The following is a 23272-nucleotide window of genomic DNA, read 5'->3' as shown; positions in this document are numbered from 1 at the left end:
AACATCAAAAAATAGTCAACGAGTTTTAATTATAAGTAAGCGAATGTAAGGAATTGAATAAATAACTTCCGACACAACTTAATAAATTTTTTTTAAAATACTAAATTCTAAATTACACATTTTTTGTACAAAATTTCTCGAAAATAAAAATTATTTTTAGGAATGTGGCAACGCTTTTTATAATGCTCACAAAAAAATTGAACTTCAAAAAACCTTATTTTAAAAAAAAAATTGATTGGAACTACCTTCTATATTTTTATCATGGTTTTATCCAAAGTATAACAAGTAGTCCAACTCTTTGACAGTTGTACCTAACTCTAAACATGTGTTAGTAACAAAAATGTACATATGTTGGTGCCTTTTCAATTTTCAGACCTACAGAGTTCTACAAAATTGTGTAAAGTTTCAATTTGTTTGATTTTCAATACCAAAAATTTAAACTCTGTTCTATAATTGAAATTCTACCACAAATAAAATTAAGTGTCAAAAATTAAAAAAAATATTTTTTTTCATTTGTTCAAAATAAACGCTTTTTGGAAATAAATGTGTGCTGCAAATGTTTAAAAAATTAACAAAATATTGTGTAAAAGTGTAATAACTAGAGTTGTGTAGCTCATGAATGACCTAGTTCAATTGAGCTATTCACTCAACTGAGCGAAGTGAATCATTCATCATACTGAGCGTTTTCAGCTCAGCACTGATCGTTTTCAACTGAGCGATGAGCGGTTTCAGTTCAGTGCTCATGAAAGAGCTGCACAAGCACATTCATTTGTCGTCTTCAATGTTTCAGATGTTTCACATGTTTCACTTTACTCGTCAATGCTCTTATATTCTTTCGCTCACTGACATTGAAAAGTGAGTGAGTATTGTGTCCTACAAAAATAAAACGATCATTCGAATGTAGGTTTGTTATGTATGTATGTATATGATCGTATGCTGTCGCGAATATATTTTTGCTTTGATATGATACAACATTTGTATGAATTGTTTCATGAATTATTAGAGTTATTCAAATTGTTTTTGTTTTCATGAAGGAAGTTTTATATGTATGGTGATGTAGAATGAAATAAAGAAGTAGTATTGCTACAGTTTGTAAGTATATTTCATAAAATAATAATGAAAAAGGAAAATACATAATTGTTATTGTTAAAATAATAATTGTAATTGAAATTATGTAATTAGTAAAAAAAATACTATTTCAAAAATACATTAGTGGGATTATATCTGCCAAAAAACATAATTAAAAAAATACAAATAGCTGATATTCTTAATTAAATTAGCAATATTATTTCAATCACTTTTTTTTTAGAAAACATATATCTTATGCACTTTTTTACTTTACTGCTACATCAACAGAACATTTGTCAGCTGCCATGAGCGACCTATCGTGGGTTTTCGCTGTTTTTTGGAATGACAGTTTTACGTTATTTTTTATTTCGTAAAACAATAGAATCTTATTCCTTAAATTCAGAAATTCTATTTATGTATATATTGTTATATCATAAAATAATTAAGGCCCTAATTTTGTAAATCACGTCACCAAAGTGATATTTATATGGAAAACAAAAACAAAATTTCAAAAATTTGAAAAATTTGTTTTTGTTTTATATACAAAATTTTCAAATTATGAAAGGCAAACCAACGCTTGAATTTTGGTGCGTTTGTTCTGTTAAGAATTTGTATATAAAACAAAAACAAATTTTTAAAATTTTTGAAATTTTGTTTTTGCTTTCCATATAAATATCACTTTGTGCCATGATTTACAAAATTAGGGCCTAAGTTAATGTTGAAAATATTTTTATACAAATTGTATCACAAAACAATTTTTCTTTCGTATTTTTAGTAGAAATTTTGTTGATCATATATATGTATATAAGTTGTAACAGTCAGGTAAAAAATATATATTTTGCCAATTGATAACTAACATTATGTAAATGGGAAAACCCCCAAAAAATTGCAACAATATTAATTTTGGTTTAGTTATTGTCACATTTTTATTTTGGATCAGAATTATCAGATCATCAAAATATTTTTCCTTTTTCAAATTCCAGTTAATATCTTGAGTTTTTTGTTAATTTTATTATTTTGTGGTAAAATAATACCTTATAGTTAGTGAATGTTCTGCTTAACAAATATTGTCTAAACATTTGCTTACCATCGGAAATTAGAAATAATAAAAAATTAACTGTTTTTTCCGCAAAAATATTAATTTAAATAAAATACAATTTGATTTTTTTTAAATTTTAATCAATTATTTCATTGTCAAAAGACTGTGTGTTTTTACAACTAACAACAGAAATAATTGATTTAATTCACTACAAGCAATTCTCAAAATTAAATGGTCATTATACAACATACTGAGCTAATGAGCTAAAAGAGCGACCTAGTTCATTTCAGTGAGCTGAGCTGAAAAGAGCGGTCACTTCACTGAGCTAATAAACCCAACTCTAGTAATAACGTGGGTCGGCCTTTATTTAGCCGGAAAATAGTAGTTAAAATTTCAAGTATTTTGATGTGTTTAATTCTCTCACAAGGGTGTTGAATTCACAAACTACACGTATATGTGAGAGTAATTTTAAAAAATTGAGAGTTGGAATACTTGGTATACTTTGGTTTTATCCATGATACAACCATTAGAAGGTAGAATCACTAGGGAGAGAGTTTAAAATGCTATGCCTTGTTACGTCAAATAATAGAAAAACAAAAAACAGAAATACGAATAATAACAAATGAAAATTGAGAAATATTTTGTTTATATTTGAAATACGAAAAAAAATTACGCCTTTTACTGGCTCAAGATAAGATGTCGCATTTGGTATTAGACATGCACGTTTTGTGGCTTGATGCAGTTCAATATAATCGGAGTCATTGAAACGATGCATGCAAATCCGGGAGTGTTTCTTCAGCTCAACACCGCTGGCTGCACTCCATTCTTTAATTTTATTTTCAGGACATTTTATAAATCTACCGAGATTTTGTTCAAAACATTTAACACGCATGTTTCTTCTTACATATACTATTTTGAAATTGAATTTAAATTATTTTCAATTTATGTACATTAGGAATATAACTTTTGAAATTTTTTTGCAAATATGCTAATTGACATAGAATAGACGAATAGAGCATTAAAATATAAGAAAAACCACGGTATTATTTTTTCGCGGTTTTTAAAAAAGTTCACGCACCAAACGCAATAAAGTTTTTTATTAAATTTTTTCAATTATTTTGAAAAGAATATATTTTATTTTAATAATAACTGCGGACATACATCAAAAGATAATTTTTAAATAAGGGAAGTATCCCTCACACTTGCAAAAAAAATATGAAATTATTTACATAATTTTTCAGAGAAAAAAAAATTGGTTTATTTTAGAAATTGGTGTTGGTGCGTGATGTTTTTGATTCCAAATGACATAAAATATGATTTTCATTATTAATACAACATTGGCCATCACGTGGTGGTATGCCAAAAATTTCGCCAAAATTAGTTATACCCTAATGTACATACACATGTAGTTAATTTTTGATTTTTTGATTTTTGATGTTTTATTTCAATTGTACTTTTATTTTTTATTTTGTATTAGTCTGACAATTCAAGGCATGTATAATTGAGAACATATTTTATAGTGATTCTACCTTTTATTGTTATATAATGGTTTTATCCATGATGTAATAAGTAAGGTGAGAGCGTTTCGACAACAAACACAATACTTCTTGCATAGGTTTTGTCAAAATTGAATTTGTCAAATAAAAAATAAACTTATTTTATTTTGGCATCTTTTAGATTTTTTTAATGGGATGTTTATTTTTTAAGTTCAATTTTATTGATACTCACCTGATTATTTTGTATCTTTTATTTATAATTTTTATTAACGATGATTTTAGAAAAAATTTTCTTCAAAATGTTGCTTTTCAGAATTAAAGATATTTTAATTTTTGTTAGAATTTTTAAATTTATTATTTTTTATGTCAACACACAATGTAAATAATCTTTGACAAAACCGTTACCAATGTAAACACAAAGCTTTCGTTATTTTTGCATATTAACTAAAAAACGGCCGTTAAATTTAAATTATATTTGAAAAAGAACAACGGTTTAATAGTGCTTTATCCAAATTTCATTATATGAAATCTTTTTATTCACATTTTCATTCATGTTTTTTGATTTAAAAATTTTTTTCTTTGTAAATAAAATTAATTATTTTTTCGAAATAAATACAGTTTGACAAACCCCAAGCATTTTCAAAATAGATAAACAAAAATCAGATGTGTTGTTGATTTCACCTTACTTAGTGCATCCTGTAGCTCGTTTCTGTATTTCTCGCATCGGAAAACTTCTCACATTAAGTGCGAAACAAAAAATTCCATCGTTTCTCGATGTGCAAGAAAAAAGTGTTTCTGTATTTGAATGCGAAAACAGACAACACAGAATCTGTTCTTACTGGAATATTTCCAGTAATTAAGTGTCAAATGCAAGACAAACGTCAACGAAAGAAAGAAATTATAATAAAACCAAAACAGTGAAAGGCTAAAAAAAATTAAAATGCTAAAATATAACAATTGTTTTATTGATTGTCATCATTTAAATATAAAACAAAAAGCATAGTGGGGCGCTTATAACTGCTGAATTTAAAAAAATTATTTTGAAACACATTTTTGTGTACTTACATGTGTATACATAATTATTTTATTCAAACTCTGTGCTACTTACATTTTCGGCTGATTTGGGTTCCATATTTATACATACGAAGTTAAAAATATCTATATTTTTTAAAATTTTGTTTTTCTCACACCAATTTTAAATGTGACTTGTTTTGACAGTTCTTGTGAGAAACTTTTCGCAAAATATTGTTACAGAAACACTTTTTCTCACATCCTTTCAATAATTGCTGGAAAATTATTTAAATGACAGATTCTCGCAAATTCAAGGTACAGAAACACTTGTGCGAGAAAAAACATATTTTGTTTCATTTTACACTGTTTTTGTTGCAATTCAGAAACGGGCTACTGGTTTTATCAGTTTTAAAAAAGACAATTAGTTTTTGTGAGTATTTTTTCCTTATAAACGTCAAAATTAAAATTCATGTTTTCTCGTATATTTGACAAGTAAAAATTTGGGTTAAATACAGATTAGAAAGATATTAATATCTACTATTTAAATCAGGTTTTATTTCTGAAATCGCATGATTTGTTGAAAATTTATTTAAGAAATACTAAAATGTCATAAAACATTGAAAGCCGTTTTTCTCGAAACGACTTTTTTTGAATTAACGTTGTTGCAGCAAATGAGCGATGTATATTTTACACACCAAACTACAAAAAAAATAATATCTAACAAAAAACTAATCCAAAAAACAAAAAATTACAAGTTCTGTCATTTAGCTAAAAATAAACAGATCTAGTCTAATTCAATTCTGTTCTCCATTAACAATTGACCAGTATGCATTTTAGATTCTTTCATCTTATCATATGATTTTAGTAAATCTTCCATTGTTATGGCTAATAATTCATTATTTGCTACGTTGCTGTTATTTGATAAAGTTGGTGATCCGTTAGTTTCTGTATTAAGACTTTTTTCGTTTAGACGCATAAATTGTCTCATCCGAAGTACAGAGGCATTCCTGCACATTTCTCTTAAATCTGATCCCGAAAAAGAATTAGTTAACTTTGATAGACGGTTAAAGTCTACTGACTCGTGAACAATTTCTGAATTTAAAATTAATCGTAAAATTTGTAGGCGCTGATCTGCTCCAGGTAAACCAATATGAAATTGAGCAGGCATTCGTCTAAGAATTGCTTTATCTAAATCCTGTGGCCGATTTGTTGCCCCCATTATAATAACTGTTGCATCGCTGTTTGTATTTAAGCCATCCCAAAGCATCATAAATTGTGTTTTCATCATAGCAGTTGCTTCATGATCATTAGAATTACGACTTCTTAAAAAAGAGTCAATTTCATCAATAAATACTATACATGGTTGAATTTTTAAAGCAAGTGAAAAAACGGCGGAAGCAAGTTTTTGTGACTCTCCATACCATTTGTCAGTTAAAATTGCCACATCTAAATTAATAAAACGCATTCCAGCTTCTTTTGCCGTTGCCTTCGCAATTAATGTTTTTCCACAGCCAGGTGGACCATGAAGAAGTACGCCTTTGGGAGCTTGCCATAATTTTGACTGACTGAAGAGATCACGATGACGAACAGGAAGTACTACAGATTCACGTAGTTCTTGTACAACGCTATCCAAACCAGCAATATCTCTCCAACTTACAGAAATATCACTAGGCACAACAATATGCGAAGCAATCATTAATTCATAATCATTAAATTGCTGTGCATTAATTTTAAACATTCCTTCCTCGCTTAGTCTAAAAATGGAATATATACAATAATTATGCAATGTTTTTTTATATTATATAAATTTACCTTTTAAGCTGTTCTTCTGCCCTAATTTTTGCCTTTTTTTTGCTTTTACTTGTAGGGTCTATTTGGTTCATCATCCATTTTACAGAATAATATGTTATAACAGATGCAATTGATACGCGAATAAGCATTTGAAAGAACTCTCCCCTCGAAATTTGAGAACCATTTAAATTAAAACTATCCATTTTAAATCGATACAATAGTAATTCTTATAAGTTGTTATAATTTATTTTTTAAGAGAAGTTGAAATAAACTTCACGCGTGTCAACTAAACAACCCGGAGAAAACAACCGGAAACAGCTGATTCTTTTTCGTTGTTGTAGATGTAGTACATACCATATTAGTTTTGTTGTGGTGATTATAACCCTAAGTCTCCACGTAGCAATTTTTATTGCTAAGCTCAAGCAATAACGTCGGCAGAGCAACAGCAGAGTGATTGCTGATTGCTTTAGGTGGAGAAAAGGTTCGTCACAAATACAAAATTTTCAAAGCGAGAAGTTCTATGAAAAACTGTGGTTTATTTTACGTTAAATGATTTTTTTTCACTAATTTCTTTGTTTTTTTGTTTGTTTTGGTTCTTAAATAAATTAAATATGGATGAATTAATCGCATCGAATCATAGAAAGAAGAAATTTTACATTAATGACAACTGAACTGACAGCTTATTGCTTAGCAATAATTGCTCAGACAATCAGCAGAGCAATCATTGCGCAATTGATTGCTACATATGGCAATTTGCGGTCTACACTCGCAAATTTCATTGACGCAATCAAATTTGACAATTGCAGCAATAAATATTGCTACGTGGAGACATAGGGTTAAATAAATGGAAATAAATGAGAAGTATTGCCAGCTTAGACAAAAATCAGTACATTAGTATTGTGCCTTTAACAAACGTTTATAAATACAATGGCCCATAATCATAGTCAAACACTAAAGTCGGTTCTTTTTAAAAACAACTTTAAAATAAAAATCTGCTTTTTATTAATTTGCTACCATAGTCAAAATTAAAGTATGTTTTAAATTGAACCGACTTTAACTGGGTGCCACCGCAAATGTAGAAAATGTTTTCATACAATATACAACAAAAAACCAACAAGTGGCAACACTGAACAGCTGACATTTGGGGAAAATAATTACATATTCCTAGCAAAATTGTTACAAAGAAAATATTTTATATCGTAATCAGTTAAAATTGGGATTAGAACCGAAAAACTTAGATTTTATTTCACAAAACTATTTTAGCCCCTGTCTATACCAGATAAATTTTTATTATGATAAACGTCAAAATGGTTGTCAAGATAAAATATTATCTGGTATAGTCGCCATTTATTAGTGTTAGTATTATTAGTTTTATTATCAGCTTCGTTATGACAAAATTGTTAGTGCTATTGCTTAGACAACTTTGTCTTGACAATAAGCGTCATTAATTCGTATGCTAAATATTTGTCAAGTATAGACAGGGGATTAAACATTGCTAAAGATTTTCGATACGAAAATAAGGAAATATTGTTAAAAATTAAATAAAAGTTAGAAAACTTTTTTGTTTTTTGGTCTGTCGAATTATTAAAATTTGTTTGTCACTTTTTAATGTAAATTTAAGTGATTTTTTTACTTCACCATATATGGTATCTATGTACTAAATACGTAAAAGATATTTCTGTTTTTAATGAAAATAAAGCATTACATTTTATTAAATATGTCGTTTTACTTTTACAAATTGAAAATGGTATCATATTTATTATGTATCATTTAGTAAATATATTCCAAAAATCATAAAGTAAGTGAAAAAATAATGAAGATTTTCCATTACTTTAAAACTTATGTTTTCCTCAGTTCAAATCAAGTCATTGGTCTATATAACAAGTAAGTAAATCATAATCCGTGTGGAGTTCTCAGTCTCCCATCGGACGCGTCCCAGGTGGCGGATAGGGGGAGCAACTGCCTAGTCTAGTGATACTGTTTTGACAACAGGTCATTAGCCTTGACAACTGCACAAGCGATGTCAATATCTTAAGATACATTTTTAACAAATGGTCTAAACTTCTTAACATAGCTAGGTTAGTAAACGGAACTGCGCTAGCCGACTATCATAATACTGTGATGCATTTTATAACAAATGGTCACAGTAGGATGTAATTGGTGTTAGGATTATTACTGGTGATACATTTTTGACAAATGGTTGCCTAGTGCTAACACATTCTTTCTCTCTTCTTAGTGTTACAACCCGCGGACCAAAACTGTTCTTTCCTCTCTCTACTCTTTCTTTCCCCCCCACTTGTAAGGTCAAAGTGATGGTAGCAGTGCCGAAGACCTGAATGGCTAGTAAGTGGTTAAAGAAAACTAGTCGCTAATAGCTCCCCTCCGACGCCAGGGCACGGGTCGGTTGTAATACAGTTTTCGCCTAATCCATGTACGCCGTCCCTGCATGGAGTGTCCATCCCCTTACGCGCATACTCGTGGGATCAAAATGCACAAAATTACAAATAACAATAAACAACAAAAACAAACAACAGCGAAAGGCCAGCAGGGGAAACCTATGCTGGCTGATTGCAAACAGTCAGCTGTCCAACCTTCTGGTGACAGTTTGACTAAAGGCAGCGAGGTAGCCTTGGATTTCAAGCCGAGCACCTCCAAAGCTGCATTAGCCCTCGCTGGTAATATACCAGCAACAAACCCTTTGTTGGACACTGTCGATAAGACAGATGTCTCTGCGAAGATGCTACAGGTTGGATCGTCGAACCAGAAGTCGGGTCCAACCACCGTAGCCCCACCCGCCACTACGGCAGAACCGAACGACCCCATTCGTAAAGAACCATCTAGGAGGGCTTTCGTGCAAAGGCGTGCCGCCATGCACATTATCGATCGGCTTGGATCCAAGTCGGCCGATGCGCTTTATATCGACGAACTGTCGATATTAGCTGGACAGTTCAAATCCTCCTTCAAGCGCAGATGCAGCGAACCAAGGCGCATCTGCTGGGCCCAAACGGCAACGCTCTGAGGAGGAACTGCTTCAACAGCAAAATCAACAGCCGAAGACTAAACGTCCGAAGCAAGAGGCTCGCGTGGTAAGAAGGCCTTACAGTGAAGTTGCTCGCAACCCACTTGTAAGGGCGATTATCGACAGGAGTGTTGAGTATGGAGCTATCTCCCAGGAGAAATGGCTGAAAATCCGTCAGGGTATGCTGGGGGTATACTGGAAGATTCTCAAGGAGAATCCCGGTCCATCCCCGCAAAACGATGATGCTGGCTGGTATCAAGGCCATGTAAAACTGCTAGCGCGTACCAATGACCGCTCAGCTTTATTGCTAAAGTTAGCAATCGCGTCCCTATAATTGTGGCCCGGCGCGAAACTGGACGTGATACCGGTAAGTGCGATACCTCGCAGACCGAGATCACTCGCAGTTATACCGGCGGAATCACATGAACCTGAGGAGATCCTTGCGTACATTCAGAGCAGGAATCCTGACCTACCGACCCTTAATTGGAAAGTGGTAAAGGTTTCCGCTCCTGAAGGTGCGAATAGGAAGGTGGCCGTGGTTCTGAATAAGGAATCATTGGCGCCACTACGGGAGAAGCAAAGCCGAATATACTATGGTTTCGATAGTATAAGGCTGCGCGTCTATCGTGGTGACGACAAGATCGACCCCGAAACTTCTGAGGTTAAATCAGAAGCTCTGCAGGAGATGGATGCGAAAACCGAGGTTGATGACCCCGCTAACCCAGATGACGAAATGGAGACCCAATCAAACTCCGGTATGGTTGGGGATCTATTCCGTTGTATGGGTGAAGTGGAGGACGAGGACGCTCTTCTGGACTCTGATCCAGAAGACGTGGACGTAACCGTCATCTACGACCCCAATCATGGTGAAGGTGAACCTTCATCACTCTAAGGCAGCTTCTGCTGCACTACTCCTCCAGATTACTGAAAATGGGGAGGACATCGCGTTGGTCCAGCAGCCTTGGATTTGCAATGGCGAAATCAAGGGACTCAACGCAGAAGGGTACAAGCTTTTGTACAAAAAAGGCACAGGTAAAATTAGATCTTGCATATTGGCTAAAAACTATCTTAATATCTACATTCTAAATGATTACAGCGATGAGGATACAGTAACCGCTGTATGGGAGATGAGGTCATATAAAATATGGCTTCTCTCATGCTACATGGCCCATGATCAGGTCGACCCCCCACTAACAACTTGGTGAGGAAAATGATGAGTGCTGCAAATCGCTCCCGGACTACTGTGGTCATAGGGGCTGATGCCAATGCCCATCACACTATCTGGGAAAGCTCGGATACAAACGCTCGAGGTGAGTTACTATTAGACTTTATATTGGATTATAATCTAGTGATAACCAATAGAAGTTCAGAACCTACTTTTCTAGTTGCAAATAGACAAGAGGTTCTTAATAGCACGCTTGTCAGTGCAAGCCATTCTTACATGATCAGAGACTGGAAGGTTTCAAATGACTGTTCCTTCTCGGATCATCGTTATTTAGTTTTCTCCATCAATAGGAAACCAGATAGGGTTGAACCCTTTTTAAATAGGAGGAGGACAATATGGGATGAGCATCGACGTATTCTATCTGAACTCCTACCCCAACCTCCCACAATTAACAATATTGAGGACATTGTAAGGGCTGTAGATACACTTACGAATTCCATTAATGAGGCTACTAAGCACACTTGTGCATCCTCTGTACAAAGAGGAAAAAAGCGACCACCATGGTGGTCACCAGAAATAGCGGACACCAGGACGAGATGTCGCAAACTCTTCAATGATGCTAAAAAATCAGGAGACTGGTCAACTTATAAGTCATCACTGAATAAATTCAAAAATCTGGTCAGAAATGCAAAACGGAAGACATGGAGGGACTTTTGTAGCGTCGTCGAAAGCTCCTCTGAAACTAGCTGTTTGCGCAAGATTCTGTCTAAATCACCAACCGTTCAGGGTTATATCCAGAAACAGGACGGTAAATGGACCACCAGTGGACAAGAGACTCTTGAAGTACTCATGGACACTCACTTTCCGGGAAGCCTGCCATTTAGCACGGCATATGAATCCCCACACCATGATAGAATCTCATCTTCAATTGAGATTAACGAGGATAAGCTACTCTGGGCCATTCGGAGCTTTGATCCATACAAATCTCCGGGTCCTGACGGTATCATACCTGCTGACCTGCAAAACAATGCAGAATTAGTTACACCATGGCTGATTACGATATTTCAAGCCTGTCTCTCATGGTCCTACATACCTAATCAATGGACCGAATGCAATGTGACTTTTATACCTAAGGGTGGAAAGGCTTCACATACCAAGGCAAGGGACTTTAGGCCAATAAGTCTACCATCCTTTTTGCTTAAAACCCTGGAAAGAATTATTGACATTCATATAAGAATGTCAGTTGGCCAGGGATTATTATCTCCCTCTCAACACGCCTATACAAAGGGGAAATCGGTTGAGACGTCACTTCACTCACTAGTAGGTATATCGAGAAATCTATCGAATTCCGCAATTACACACTTGTCGCCTTTCTGGATATAGAAGGGGCATTTAACAATGTGAAATCTGCAACCATAATATCAGCCCTGGATTCACTAGGACTTGAACAATCAGTAGTTAGGTTCGTTAGGTACCTTCTGAATTATAGGATCATCCGTTTGGAACGACCACGATCTCCAGATCTGCCAAAAGAGGCACCCCCAGGGGGGTGTCCTATCACCACTTATGTGGAACTTGGCCTTAAACTGTCTGCTCGGAAAATTAGATTCCCTGAACTACAAGACTGTTGCCTATGCGGATGATGTAGCGGTGGCGGTCTCAGGGTTTCATCTGGGCACGATATCACCAAGACTGGGGACGGCACTCGAAATTTTAAATCGATGGTGCATCGATAGTGGTTTGAGTGTAAATCCCAGTAAAACTGAACTTGTACTGTTCTCTTTACGGAATAAGATTCCTAACTTTACGCTACCCCGACTAAGCGGCACTGAACTGTCGCTCTCGGATAGTGCAAAATACCTGGGTATTATACTTGACAGGAAATTATCCTGGAAACTCAACGTAGAGGCAAGAGCAGCTAAGGCCATGACGGCTATGTATATCTGCAAAAAGGCCATAGGCACGAGATGGGGTATTAGACCCTGGAACATGAATTGGCTAGTCGATACGGTTACTAAACCAATACTATTTTATGGGGTCTCTGTCTGGTGGAAGGCAATGGATAAGGCCTCCAATCGCATACTCTTTGAAAGGGTATTGAGACGTATGGCAATCCTGATAACAGGGGCATTGCGAACTACGGCGACAAAATCGCTTTTACTTACCTATGGACATGCTTGCATAATAGGAAACTTACAAAATCTTCCTGATCTTATTGATTACTGTACCCCCAAACCCTTCTTCCTGAGGAATTTCGGTTTCTCAATCCCATCCAGTATGGAGCTTGTTGATGGTCTCCCTGTCGATGAAATGAGGCTATCGATCTATACGGATGGGTCCAAAAAAGGGGATAGAGTGGGCGGGGGTATATACATTCCTGAATTCGGAATAAGAATATCCTTTAGGCTCCCAAATGTATGCAGCATCCTTCAGGCTGAAATATCGGCCATTAGAAGAGCGGCAAACTGGCTCAGATATTACAGTGTATCTGGTAGAGATATCCGTATATATACTGACAGTAAATCCGCAATTAAATCCCTGGTAGGTATTTATACAATATCGAATATGGTGCAGGAATGCCGGACATCCTTAAATGAGATGGCGAGACATTCGACAGTTGTACTCACATGGGTACGTGGACACAGGGACAATGAGGGCAATTGTATTGCCGATTACTTGGCGGGAAGAGGAGCCTTGATGTCAGACGACGAAATAGACTTCCTCTGTGGAATCCCGTTATCAACCTGCAAGGAATTGATACAAGACGCGTATTACGAACTTGCCCAAGCAAGGTGGGGTAATGAACCCACTTGTACCACTACGAGGATGATATGGCCTGCGTTGGACTGTAAACGCACGTCGTATCTACTTCGATTACAACGAATACGTCTGAGCAACTTGGTGGCGATGATCACTGGTCACTGCACTTTCGGGACTCATGCCGCAAGACTTGGGTTACCTCATCATGACTTCTGTAGAAGTTGTCAGAACGAGGAAGAGGAAGAAACCATCGTACACTTCTTTTGTAACTGCACGGCACTGGGTGATCTACGTGCTAGGCTCTTAGGTGAGAGATTCGTCAGTACCCTTTCCGGGTTATCTGTAAAGGAACTACGTTGTATAGACGCCTTTATCAGAGAAAGCGGATGGTTGATAAGACCGGTCACGCAAACTTTACCTCCAGGGATCCAGCAACCATCCCATGATGGTCTGCGTTTTTCGAATTCTTTGAATTCTTAACTCCTCTCCTCCTCCTCTTTTTCTTTACACTCTACTCTTGTTAACTTCACTATGACTCAAACTATAGATTTCCCTTTTCTTTAACTTCTATTTTCCTTTTTCTTCCTTTCTGTTTTTATTCTCCTTTCAGGTATCACAAAGGGAACGTTTATTGGACCCAAGTGAGCTGAACAATACTTAAGGTTTTGGACGGCTGCCTGAATACCATACCAAATCATTTATTGAGTCGTTTCTTTTTCATCTGATACAGAGTGAGATACAAAATCGACATTTTAACAATATAAAACCTTAAAACGATATTTATCTTGTTCTAATACACTTTAATAGCTAATGCAACTTGTATAAAAAATAATTATGTTATTAACATTGAACTGTTAAACTGATATGTAAACAATGCTAGCTCCTCGCATTTACAGTAACAAACAGAGAAGACTGTTAAACAAAATAACACTTAAAATTATATAAATAAAACAAAACTGTAAACAAAATTGTCAAACAGTGAAGAACGATATCACAGATTCTCTTCATAACTAATAACAAAATGTATTCACATACATTGTATGTGAAAACAAAATTCAAAATATAAAAACGGAATTTACAAAATTCAAGGTTATGATTAAACAGTTATAAAAAACAGTTTAAAAAGCGAAAGTACAAACAAGTACAAAATTATTCAATTATCAAAATAAATCAGTGTAATATATGGGGGATTTCGCGTCAACCAACTTTTAAAATCTATGTCTTCCGATCCGGATGAAATTTACACCAATTTTGGATAGTAATTCAGAGTTAGAGGGGGTCAAAATTTTACATTTTGGCCAAACATGTGATCTTTCTCATCCATGTAACTTATTACCTATTGTTCTTAGCAAAATGTGTTCCAAATAGTTTAGATAGCTATTTCTTCAATCTTTCGAAAAAAATATTAAAAAAAAAAAAAATTTTATATTTTTTTTCCGAAATCAAAAACTTTTTTAATTTTTTTTTCAAAATGGGCTATCTTTCAAAATATGTAAATGTTTTGTAACTCAAGATATACAATTTTTGATTTTTTTTTTGGCAAAATCGAACTTTTTTTCAAAAGGGGCCCTTTTTAAATTTTTTTTTTGCTCAAAAGAAAGCTTAGGTCTATTCCTTTAAGAGCTTTTTGGTCTTGTTGTGGGATGCGAGTGGAATATCTATCAAAATAAATATTTTGTTAGTCAATGTTTAGTAATAATGTTTAGCAATAAAAATAAAATTTATCAAGGCGATAACAGTTACAAGAATGTTGGAAGAATTTTGTGTAGAAAAAAGCCTTATTTTATAAACATTTATTTATTGGCCCATAATCATAGTCAAACACTAAAGTCGGTTCTATTTAAAAACTACTTTTAAATAAAAACCAGCTTTTTATTAATTTGCAACCATAGTCAAAATTAAAGTATGTATTAAATTGAACCGACTTTAACTGGGTGCCACCTCAAAATGTATGCTAATATAAGTAAATAATAAATAAATAAATGTTTATAAAATAAAGCTTTTTTATTTTATAAACTAGGTCGCTCTTTTAGCTCATTAGCTCAGTATGTTGTATAACGACCATTTCATTTTGAGAATTGCTTGTAGTGAATTAAATCAATTATTTCTGTTGTTAGTTGTAAAAACACACAGTCTTTTGACAATTAGAGATTTATGCGTGAAATAATTGATTAAAATTTTAAAAAATAAAATTGTATTTTATTTAAACTAATATTTTTGCGGAAAAAAGAGTTAATTTTTTATTATTTCTAATTTCCGATGCTAACCAAATGTTTAGACAATATATGTTAAGCAGAACATTCACTAACTATAAGGTATTCTTTTACTACAAAATAATAAAATTACCAAAAAAACTCAAGATATTAATTGGAATTTGAAAAAGGAAAAATATTTTGATGATCTGATAATTGTGATCCAAAATAAAAATGTGACAATAACTAAACCAAAATGAATATTGTTGCAATTTTTTCGGTGTTTTCCCATTTACATAATGTTAGTTATCATATATATACAACTTATATATATATGATCAACAAAATTTCTACTAAAAATACGACAGAAAAATAGTTTTGTGATACAATTTGTATATTTTCAACATTTACTTAATTATTTTATGATATAACAATATATAAATAGAATTTCTGAATTTAAGGAATAAGATTTATAAAATCTTATTCCTTAAATTCAGAAATTCTAAACTGTCATTCCAAAAAACAGCGAAAAACCCGCGATAGGTCGCTCATGGCAGCTGACAAATGTTCTGTTGATGTAGCAGTATAGTAAAAAAGTGCATAAGATATATGTTTTCTAAAAAAAGTGATTGAAATAATATTGCTAATTTAATTAAGAATATAAGTACTTTGCATTTTTTTTAATTATGTGTTTTGTTAGATATAATCCCACTAATGTATTTTTGAAATAGTATTTTTTTACTAATTACATACTTTCAATTACATTTATTATTTTAATTATTATCATCATTATTATCATTATTATTTTATGAAATTTACTTACAAACTGTAGCAATAAGCTACGTATACACGGTTGTCATATTCTTACAATATTGTCAGAACATGCTCATAAAATGGTTAACACAACCATGAGAACTTATGTTGAAACATATGGGTGTTAACCATTTATTGAACATTTTCTGACAATATTGTAAGAATATGACAACCGTGTATATGTAGCTATACTCTTTCTTTATTTCATTCTACATCACCATACCATAAATAATAAATTCATAAATTCCTTTATGAAAACAAAAACAATTTGAATAATAAAATAATTCTTGAAACAAAATTATATACGCGGCAGCATACGATCATATACATACATAACAAACCTACATTCGAATGATCGTTTTATTTTTGTAGGACACAATACTCACTCACTTTTCAATGTCAGTGAGCGAAAGAATGTTACAGAATTGACGAGTAAAGTGAAACATGTGAAACATTGAAACATGTGCTTGTGCAGCTCTTTCATGAGTACTGAAAGAAACATGAGCATAAAACAAAACCGCTTAGTTGAATACGCTCAGTGCTGAGCTGAAAACGCTCAGTATGATGAATGATTCACTTCGCTCAGTTGAGTGAATAGCTCAATTGAACTAGGTCATTCATGAGCTACACAACTCTATGGCGCATATTCATAAACGATCACCAAGTGTTGACTTTTTTAAGTACTGTACATTTAAAGAACACATTCCCTTCATTTGTTTTTAGTGTTTGCGCACATGTACATATACAATATACCGACCACTACGTTTGTGAGATACGAATAAGGTACGGAACATTCTAGACATTCACTACCTCGTAGCGTTATGTACTTTTCAAAATCTACGCTACGTTTAGTATTCTTTTTAGGGTACATATAGGTAGCGAAGATTTTAAAGTACATGTACGGTATTTTTTCATGTGTTTTTTGTTTGTCTGTTTTATTTACTTGTATTGTCTATTAGAAATATATGCATGCCGTTGTTAAATTTTTCATTATTTCTGTGAGTAAATTTGTATGAGTTTTTAATTAATTTCTCCATTTCAAAAATTTGTTGATCTATTTTAGTTCGTGATTTTTAGATATAAAATGAAGGCAAAATAGAACAATTGGATTGGCTTGAAAATTATTTTTATTAACAAGTTGTGGGATTTTGAAGTTGTTAACGAAACAATTTGTTTCGACAAATTGCTTTCGAGGCTGCAAAAAGAATCCAACATCCACAAAATTTTTATAGCAGAATGATCTAAGAATGATTCATTTTTTTTAATTTGTCCAATTCAAACTCTAAAAGATAACGGAATAAAGATTTTAAAAACTTTAGAAATTGTGCTAACAGAACCAATAGAAATAATAACTGACGAAAATGATAAACAAAAACATTCCCACGACAGCCGGTTCTACGCACCGGAATGACCCGAGTTCACTCGGCCAAGGGCTGTCAACTCAGCAAACACTGCTGCTACAACAACAACATAAACAAAAACTAATGAAAATATATCATAATGATCCCATAACAGGCGGAAACTGTGGTCAAAAGAAATTATACGCAAAAATTCTAACGAAATACTATTGGAAAAAGATGACGACATATATTTTAAAATTTGTAAAAGACTGTAGTGAATGTAATTTAAATAAAGTCAGACCAGGCAATGTCGAAAAACTAGTTCTAACTCCTACTCCAACTAGAGCATTTGATATAGTCGTTTTAGACACTATAGGCCCTTTACCGCAATCAGCATACGGCAACAAATATGCCATAACATTAATGTGTGACTTATTCAAATATCTAGTTACCATTTCGGTACCAAATAAATCAGCTAGTACTATTGCGCGAGCAATATTTGAAAACTTCATTCTAATATATGGGAGAATGAACACTATAATATCTGACCAGGGGACGGAATTCAAAAATGAACTATTTATTGAACTTTGTAAATTGCTGAAAATTGATTTATGTTTTTCAAGTGCGTATCACCATGAATGTGTAGGTACAGTCGAACGTAACCATAGTGTATTTAATGAATACATACGAGCTTACATAAAAGAAAACATGACCGATTGGGACACGTATTTAAAATACTTTACCTTTTACCACAATACTACACCGAATACTGTTTTTGATAACCAATTTACACCTTTTGAATTAGTTTTTGGAAAGAAGGCAACAATGCCAAATGATGTAAAAACCAGTTTAGACCCAATGTATAATCTTGAAAATTATAGCAAGGCAGTTAAACATAGATTACAGAAGACTAATATTCTTGCGAAAAACTTAATAGACAAACACAAGGCAAAGAACAAAAACTTTTATGACAAATTTGCAAAACCATTGACATTGAAAGTTGATGATAATGTTTTACTGAAAAAAGAACCGTATGTAAAGTTTAAAAACATATATGACGGTCCTTTTATTGTTAAAAGTATAAATGGTGTCAATGTAACAATTTTTAATGATATAACAAAGAAAGAAAAAACTGTTCATAAGAACAGATTAAGAAAGTTTTTAAAAAAAAACATTAAATTTCAATTCATATCCTAGAAAAACTAAAAAAAAAATACATGTATTACATGTTTTTTTGTAAATATTTTAAGTTTTAAGCAATAAAACAAAAAATTAAAACTTTAGTTTTTAAGAATTTATAACATCAATTTAAAAAAAAAACAAATAATTAAATTCGGTGATCACCCAGCCTTAATTATATAAAACAAAATATATTTGTACAAAATTTACAAAATCTATTTTACTTATAAATTAAATTTTTTATTAATCTATTCAAAATAAAAGGGTAAGTGGAGACATAGCAATAAAAATTGCTACGTGGAGACATAGGGTTATAGTAAATACAAGTACATATGGATACTTTTCTTTCGATAACAAGTTCTTTTAGCATCGATACTTTGGCACCGAGTACCTAGTAGGTATCGGTCAAAAGTACTCGTATCGGCCAAAATACTCGTTTCATATTAAAAACAAATAAAGCTGAGTTGGCGCCATTTTTAACTTTATTTTTGAATTTGTGTTTGTAAAACATTTATTTTTTTAAAATCATAGAAAGTAGAATAAAATTGTTTATCAATTTATTAAAGTTAAATCCCTGAAAATGGGACCTGCAAAATCTTGGGGGGTTATTATGTAATTCGATTAACGTCGGTAGGTGGTACTTAAATAAATTAAATATGTATGAATTAATCGCACCGAATCATAGAAAGAAGAAATTTTACATTAATGACAACTGAACTGCTTATTGCTTACCCTGGGTCTCCACGTAGCAATGTTTATTGCTAAACACAAGCAATAACGTCGGCAGAACATCACAGCGATGTTTATTGCTAAACACAAGCAATAACGTCGGCAGAACATCACAGCGATTGCTGATTATTTTATTTTCAACGCGAGAAGTTCTATGAAAATCTGATGTGTATTTTGCTTATATTTTGTGTTGAATGATTTTTTCACTAATTTCTTTGTTTTTTTACTCTTGGTACTTAAATAAATTAAATACGTTTGAACTAATCGCACTAAATCATAGAAAGAAGAAATTTTACATTAATGACAAACTGAACTGACAGCTTATTGCTTAGCAATAATTGCTCAGATTTCATTACAGGCAGCTTCCATATCTTGGCGAAAACGATTAATGTTAAGAGTTATATAAGACGATTTAGGGACGAAACGATACCACTAGGGTATCGATACATGTACTCGATACTGTATCGGTACTAAAGTATCGATACCTACTCGGTATCGAACAAAAAGCATCGATACTTACTTGTATCGATGAATTCCTTTATATATTAAAGCCAGTGAAAACCAGAAGTAAATTCTAATGTACGTGGTTCTAAGTACATGTTGTACTTTGTATACGTATATATGAAAAATTTTTTCTGAAAAAAACTTTTCAAAAATCATATTTTTTCATAAAAATTTATGAATTTTAATCAATATTAAAAAAGAAAACGTGACGTAAGCATATTCTATAAAAGATATACATAAATAAGCATGTTTATAGAACAACATTTAACAATTAATGTAAAACAAAAAAAAAACATATGAGATCATATTTTATGTCTATATAACAGTCTAGGATATTTAAAAAAACAGTTTTTGACAGCAGGGGGGTTATTATGTAACTCCTTTCGAAAAGAAATACGCTCGGATTTTGTGTGCTTTATACATTATATTTCGAAAGTGTTTCGTTTCGAATCGAATTACATAATAACCCCCCAAGATTTTGCAGGTCCCATTTTTATTCTACTTTCTATGATTTTAAAAAAATAAAAGTTTTACAAACACAAATTCAAAAATAAAGTTAAAAATGGCGCCAACTCAGCTTTATTTGTTTTTAATATGAAACGAGTATTTTGGCCGATACGAGTACTTTTGACCGATACCAAGTCGTATTTAACAAGGTGACAGCAGTGGCGAATTGAAATAAATAGAGGCGAATTCACTTATTTTGTATATATGGAGTTTGACATAAGGGCGTTTCGGCGAATATTTTTTATATATGTAATTTGACATTATCGCGTGCTAGGGCTGTAATCAGCTGTGCTCCCGATGGCACCTTTTTATACCATGTTCACACGACGGAATTATTCGTCATTCACGCTCTCATTCGTCATTCAACCCCCAATTACGAACTGAATTACATGATTCGCCATACAAAATTTCAAGTGCGAATTACCTTGTTCGTACGTAATTCAGTTTGAATTACCTTATGAATTACGAACGAATGACTGTCATCTCTAATTTTTATCGATTATTTATGGATCAAAATCAGCTGTCCAAACAAAAATGTCAAAACAAAATAAAGAAAAAGATTTTTGTATTAAATAAATAAATTAAAAGAAATAAAAAGTCTGATTAAAGTTAAATTCATTTGTAGAAGTAGCAGCTCTGCCATTCTTTCAGCCCACACCTCTAATAAAGCCCGCTCGCTGCGCTGGTCCCACTTGCTTGCACTTTTTCTTTTTTCTAATAATGAAAATAATAATTCAATTATATTTGTTTAATTAATAATGCTACAATTTTATGTTTTTACTTACCTTTTTTATCCATTGCCAAATTACAAATTTAAAATTCGCACCAAACAAACAAAATAAACAAAAAAACAAAACATGTAAACAAAGAAAAAAACAAGAAGAAATAAATAAATGTCAAACTGAATTACGAATGTTGTCGTGTAAACAGGTTGATTCGCAATCGTAATTCAAAACGCGAATTAAGTAATTTAGACTGCCGTGGAAACATTGCTTTAAATGCATCTTGACCGATACCTACTTGGTACTCGGTGCCAAAGTATCGATGCTAAAAGAACTTGTTATCGAAAGAAAAGTATCCATATGTACTTGTATTTACTATAACCCTATGTCTCCACGTAGCAATTTTTATTGCTAAGCACAAGCAATAACGTCGGTAGAACAACAGCAGAAGAAGTAGTAAGCAGGACTTCTGGAAGGCCTTATTTAGCAGACACAAGGCCTTATTGCCCCATTCTCATACATTTTTTACACACGATGTCCTAACCAAGGCCTTCTTCAACAGGCCTGATAGTAGGCCTTCTCAAACAGGCATTCCACAATATGTTTATTAGATTTGTTTGCTTGTTTATTAATATCACTTTGTTTATCAATTTTCATTAAAATTTTTTCTTTTTCTAATTTTTTTAAACGTCTAAGTGATATTTCATGCATTTTAATATTTTTATAATAAAAACAATAACACTACCACGTCAAAAACTCACAGAATGCACAACCGCTTTGTTACAGAATTTAAGCAAAACTATTTTAAGTTTACTTCTTTTTTTCTTTTCACATTTTGCATTTTTATAGTTTTTGTGTTTGTTGTTTTGTCTTTGGAATGTGATTTTGTAACGGGACATTAACGTATGTATACAATGTATACACATAATAAAAAAACAACATAGAAGGGAGTATGTAGGCCTTCCATAAGGCCTTCCTGAGAAGGCAAGCGAGCATGAGTACTGGATCGAAAAAAGGTCTAGGAAGGTCTTACAGAAGGACTTACAGCTGAAGGCCTCAAAAATTTCGCCGCTGGGTGGTTGTAACTAAATGCCAACTACTAATACATTCAAAAAACAGCTGATTGATTTCATTTTAATACATGTATACAAAAAGAAAATAATCTATAGATGTGTTTTTTTTTTGTCAACAACATTCTATTGAAAAATTTCATTCTACATACCCTTATTTTAATTGATTTACATACAAACTATAACTACAAATTTTTTATGTACTTTTAGAAAACAAAAATATTCTCTTAATAGCTTTATAAGCCTTTTAATTAATCACAGTATATATCGATCAAAATATCGATATTTTGTTTTCTCTCGAAGCTGTAACTAAGCTGGTTATGAATTGTGAATAAGATCTACAACTATCTATGAACTATTTTTATACCCTCTACCACCATAAGTGGTGAATGAGGGTATATATAAGTTTGTCATTCCGTGTGTAACATTGAGAAATATTCATCTGAGACCCAACAAAGTATATATATTATTGATCCTTATGAAATTCTAAGTCGATTGAGCCATGTCCGTCTGTCTGTCCGTCTGTGTAAAACACGCTCACGTCCAAAATACGCAAACAAACTTAGTAGAGTTGCAAGAAAAATGTTTATTATTGTCCTAAGCAGTTTGGTATTGAAAATCAGCAAAATCGGTATATAATTGATAATTTTCACATATTTTTGGACATTTTTTGTAAATTTATTGCAGCTAATATCATACAATTTTGCACTCGTTACTTTTGTGATAAAAGGAGTAACTCTGGTGAAAATTATAAGAATCGGTCCATGATTTCTCCTAGCCCCCATACAAATTTCTTCCCGAAATAGGGTTCTATGGTCTATAAATGCCTACAGAATAGGAATATCCACAGGAAATTCAGCAAAAATA

The 23272-nt window shown here is 32.7% G+C and overlaps 1 protein-coding gene across 1 annotated transcript; it reads right to left on the bottom strand.

The window, feature by feature from the left end:
- Nucleotides 1-3927: 3927 nt before the first annotated feature.
- nmd (no mitochondrial derivative) lies at nt 3928-6681 on the bottom strand. The gene is made up of 2 exons (XM_065514893.1): nt 6427-6681; nt 3928-6368 (listed from the first exon to the last, which is right to left on the bottom strand). Exons 1-2 carry the CDS (start codon nt 6606-6608, stop codon nt 5399-5401), a joined length of 1152 nt encoding a protein of 383 aa, XP_065370965.1. The 5' UTR covers nt 6609-6681; the 3' UTR covers nt 3928-5398.
- Nucleotides 6682-23272: the final 16591 nt, after the last annotated feature.

The sequence above is a fragment of the Calliphora vicina genome, unplaced genomic scaffold, assembly GCF_958450345.1.
Source record: "Calliphora vicina unplaced genomic scaffold, idCalVici1.1 scaffold_52, whole genome shotgun sequence".
Lineage (NCBI taxonomy): Eukaryota > Metazoa > Arthropoda > Insecta > Diptera > Calliphoridae > Calliphora > Calliphora vicina.
This window is presented reverse-complemented; position numbering and strand designations above follow the sequence as displayed.

Coding starts and splice junctions, on each gene's coding strand:
- nmd (XM_065514893.1), bottom strand. CDS start 6,608: ATGGATAGTTTTAATTTAAATGGTTCTCAAATTTCGAGGGGAGAGTTC. Junction 6,369..6,426: donor GCAGAAGAACAGCTTAAAAG/GTAAATTTATAT, acceptor TTCCATTTTTAG/ACTAAGCGAGGAAGGAATGT.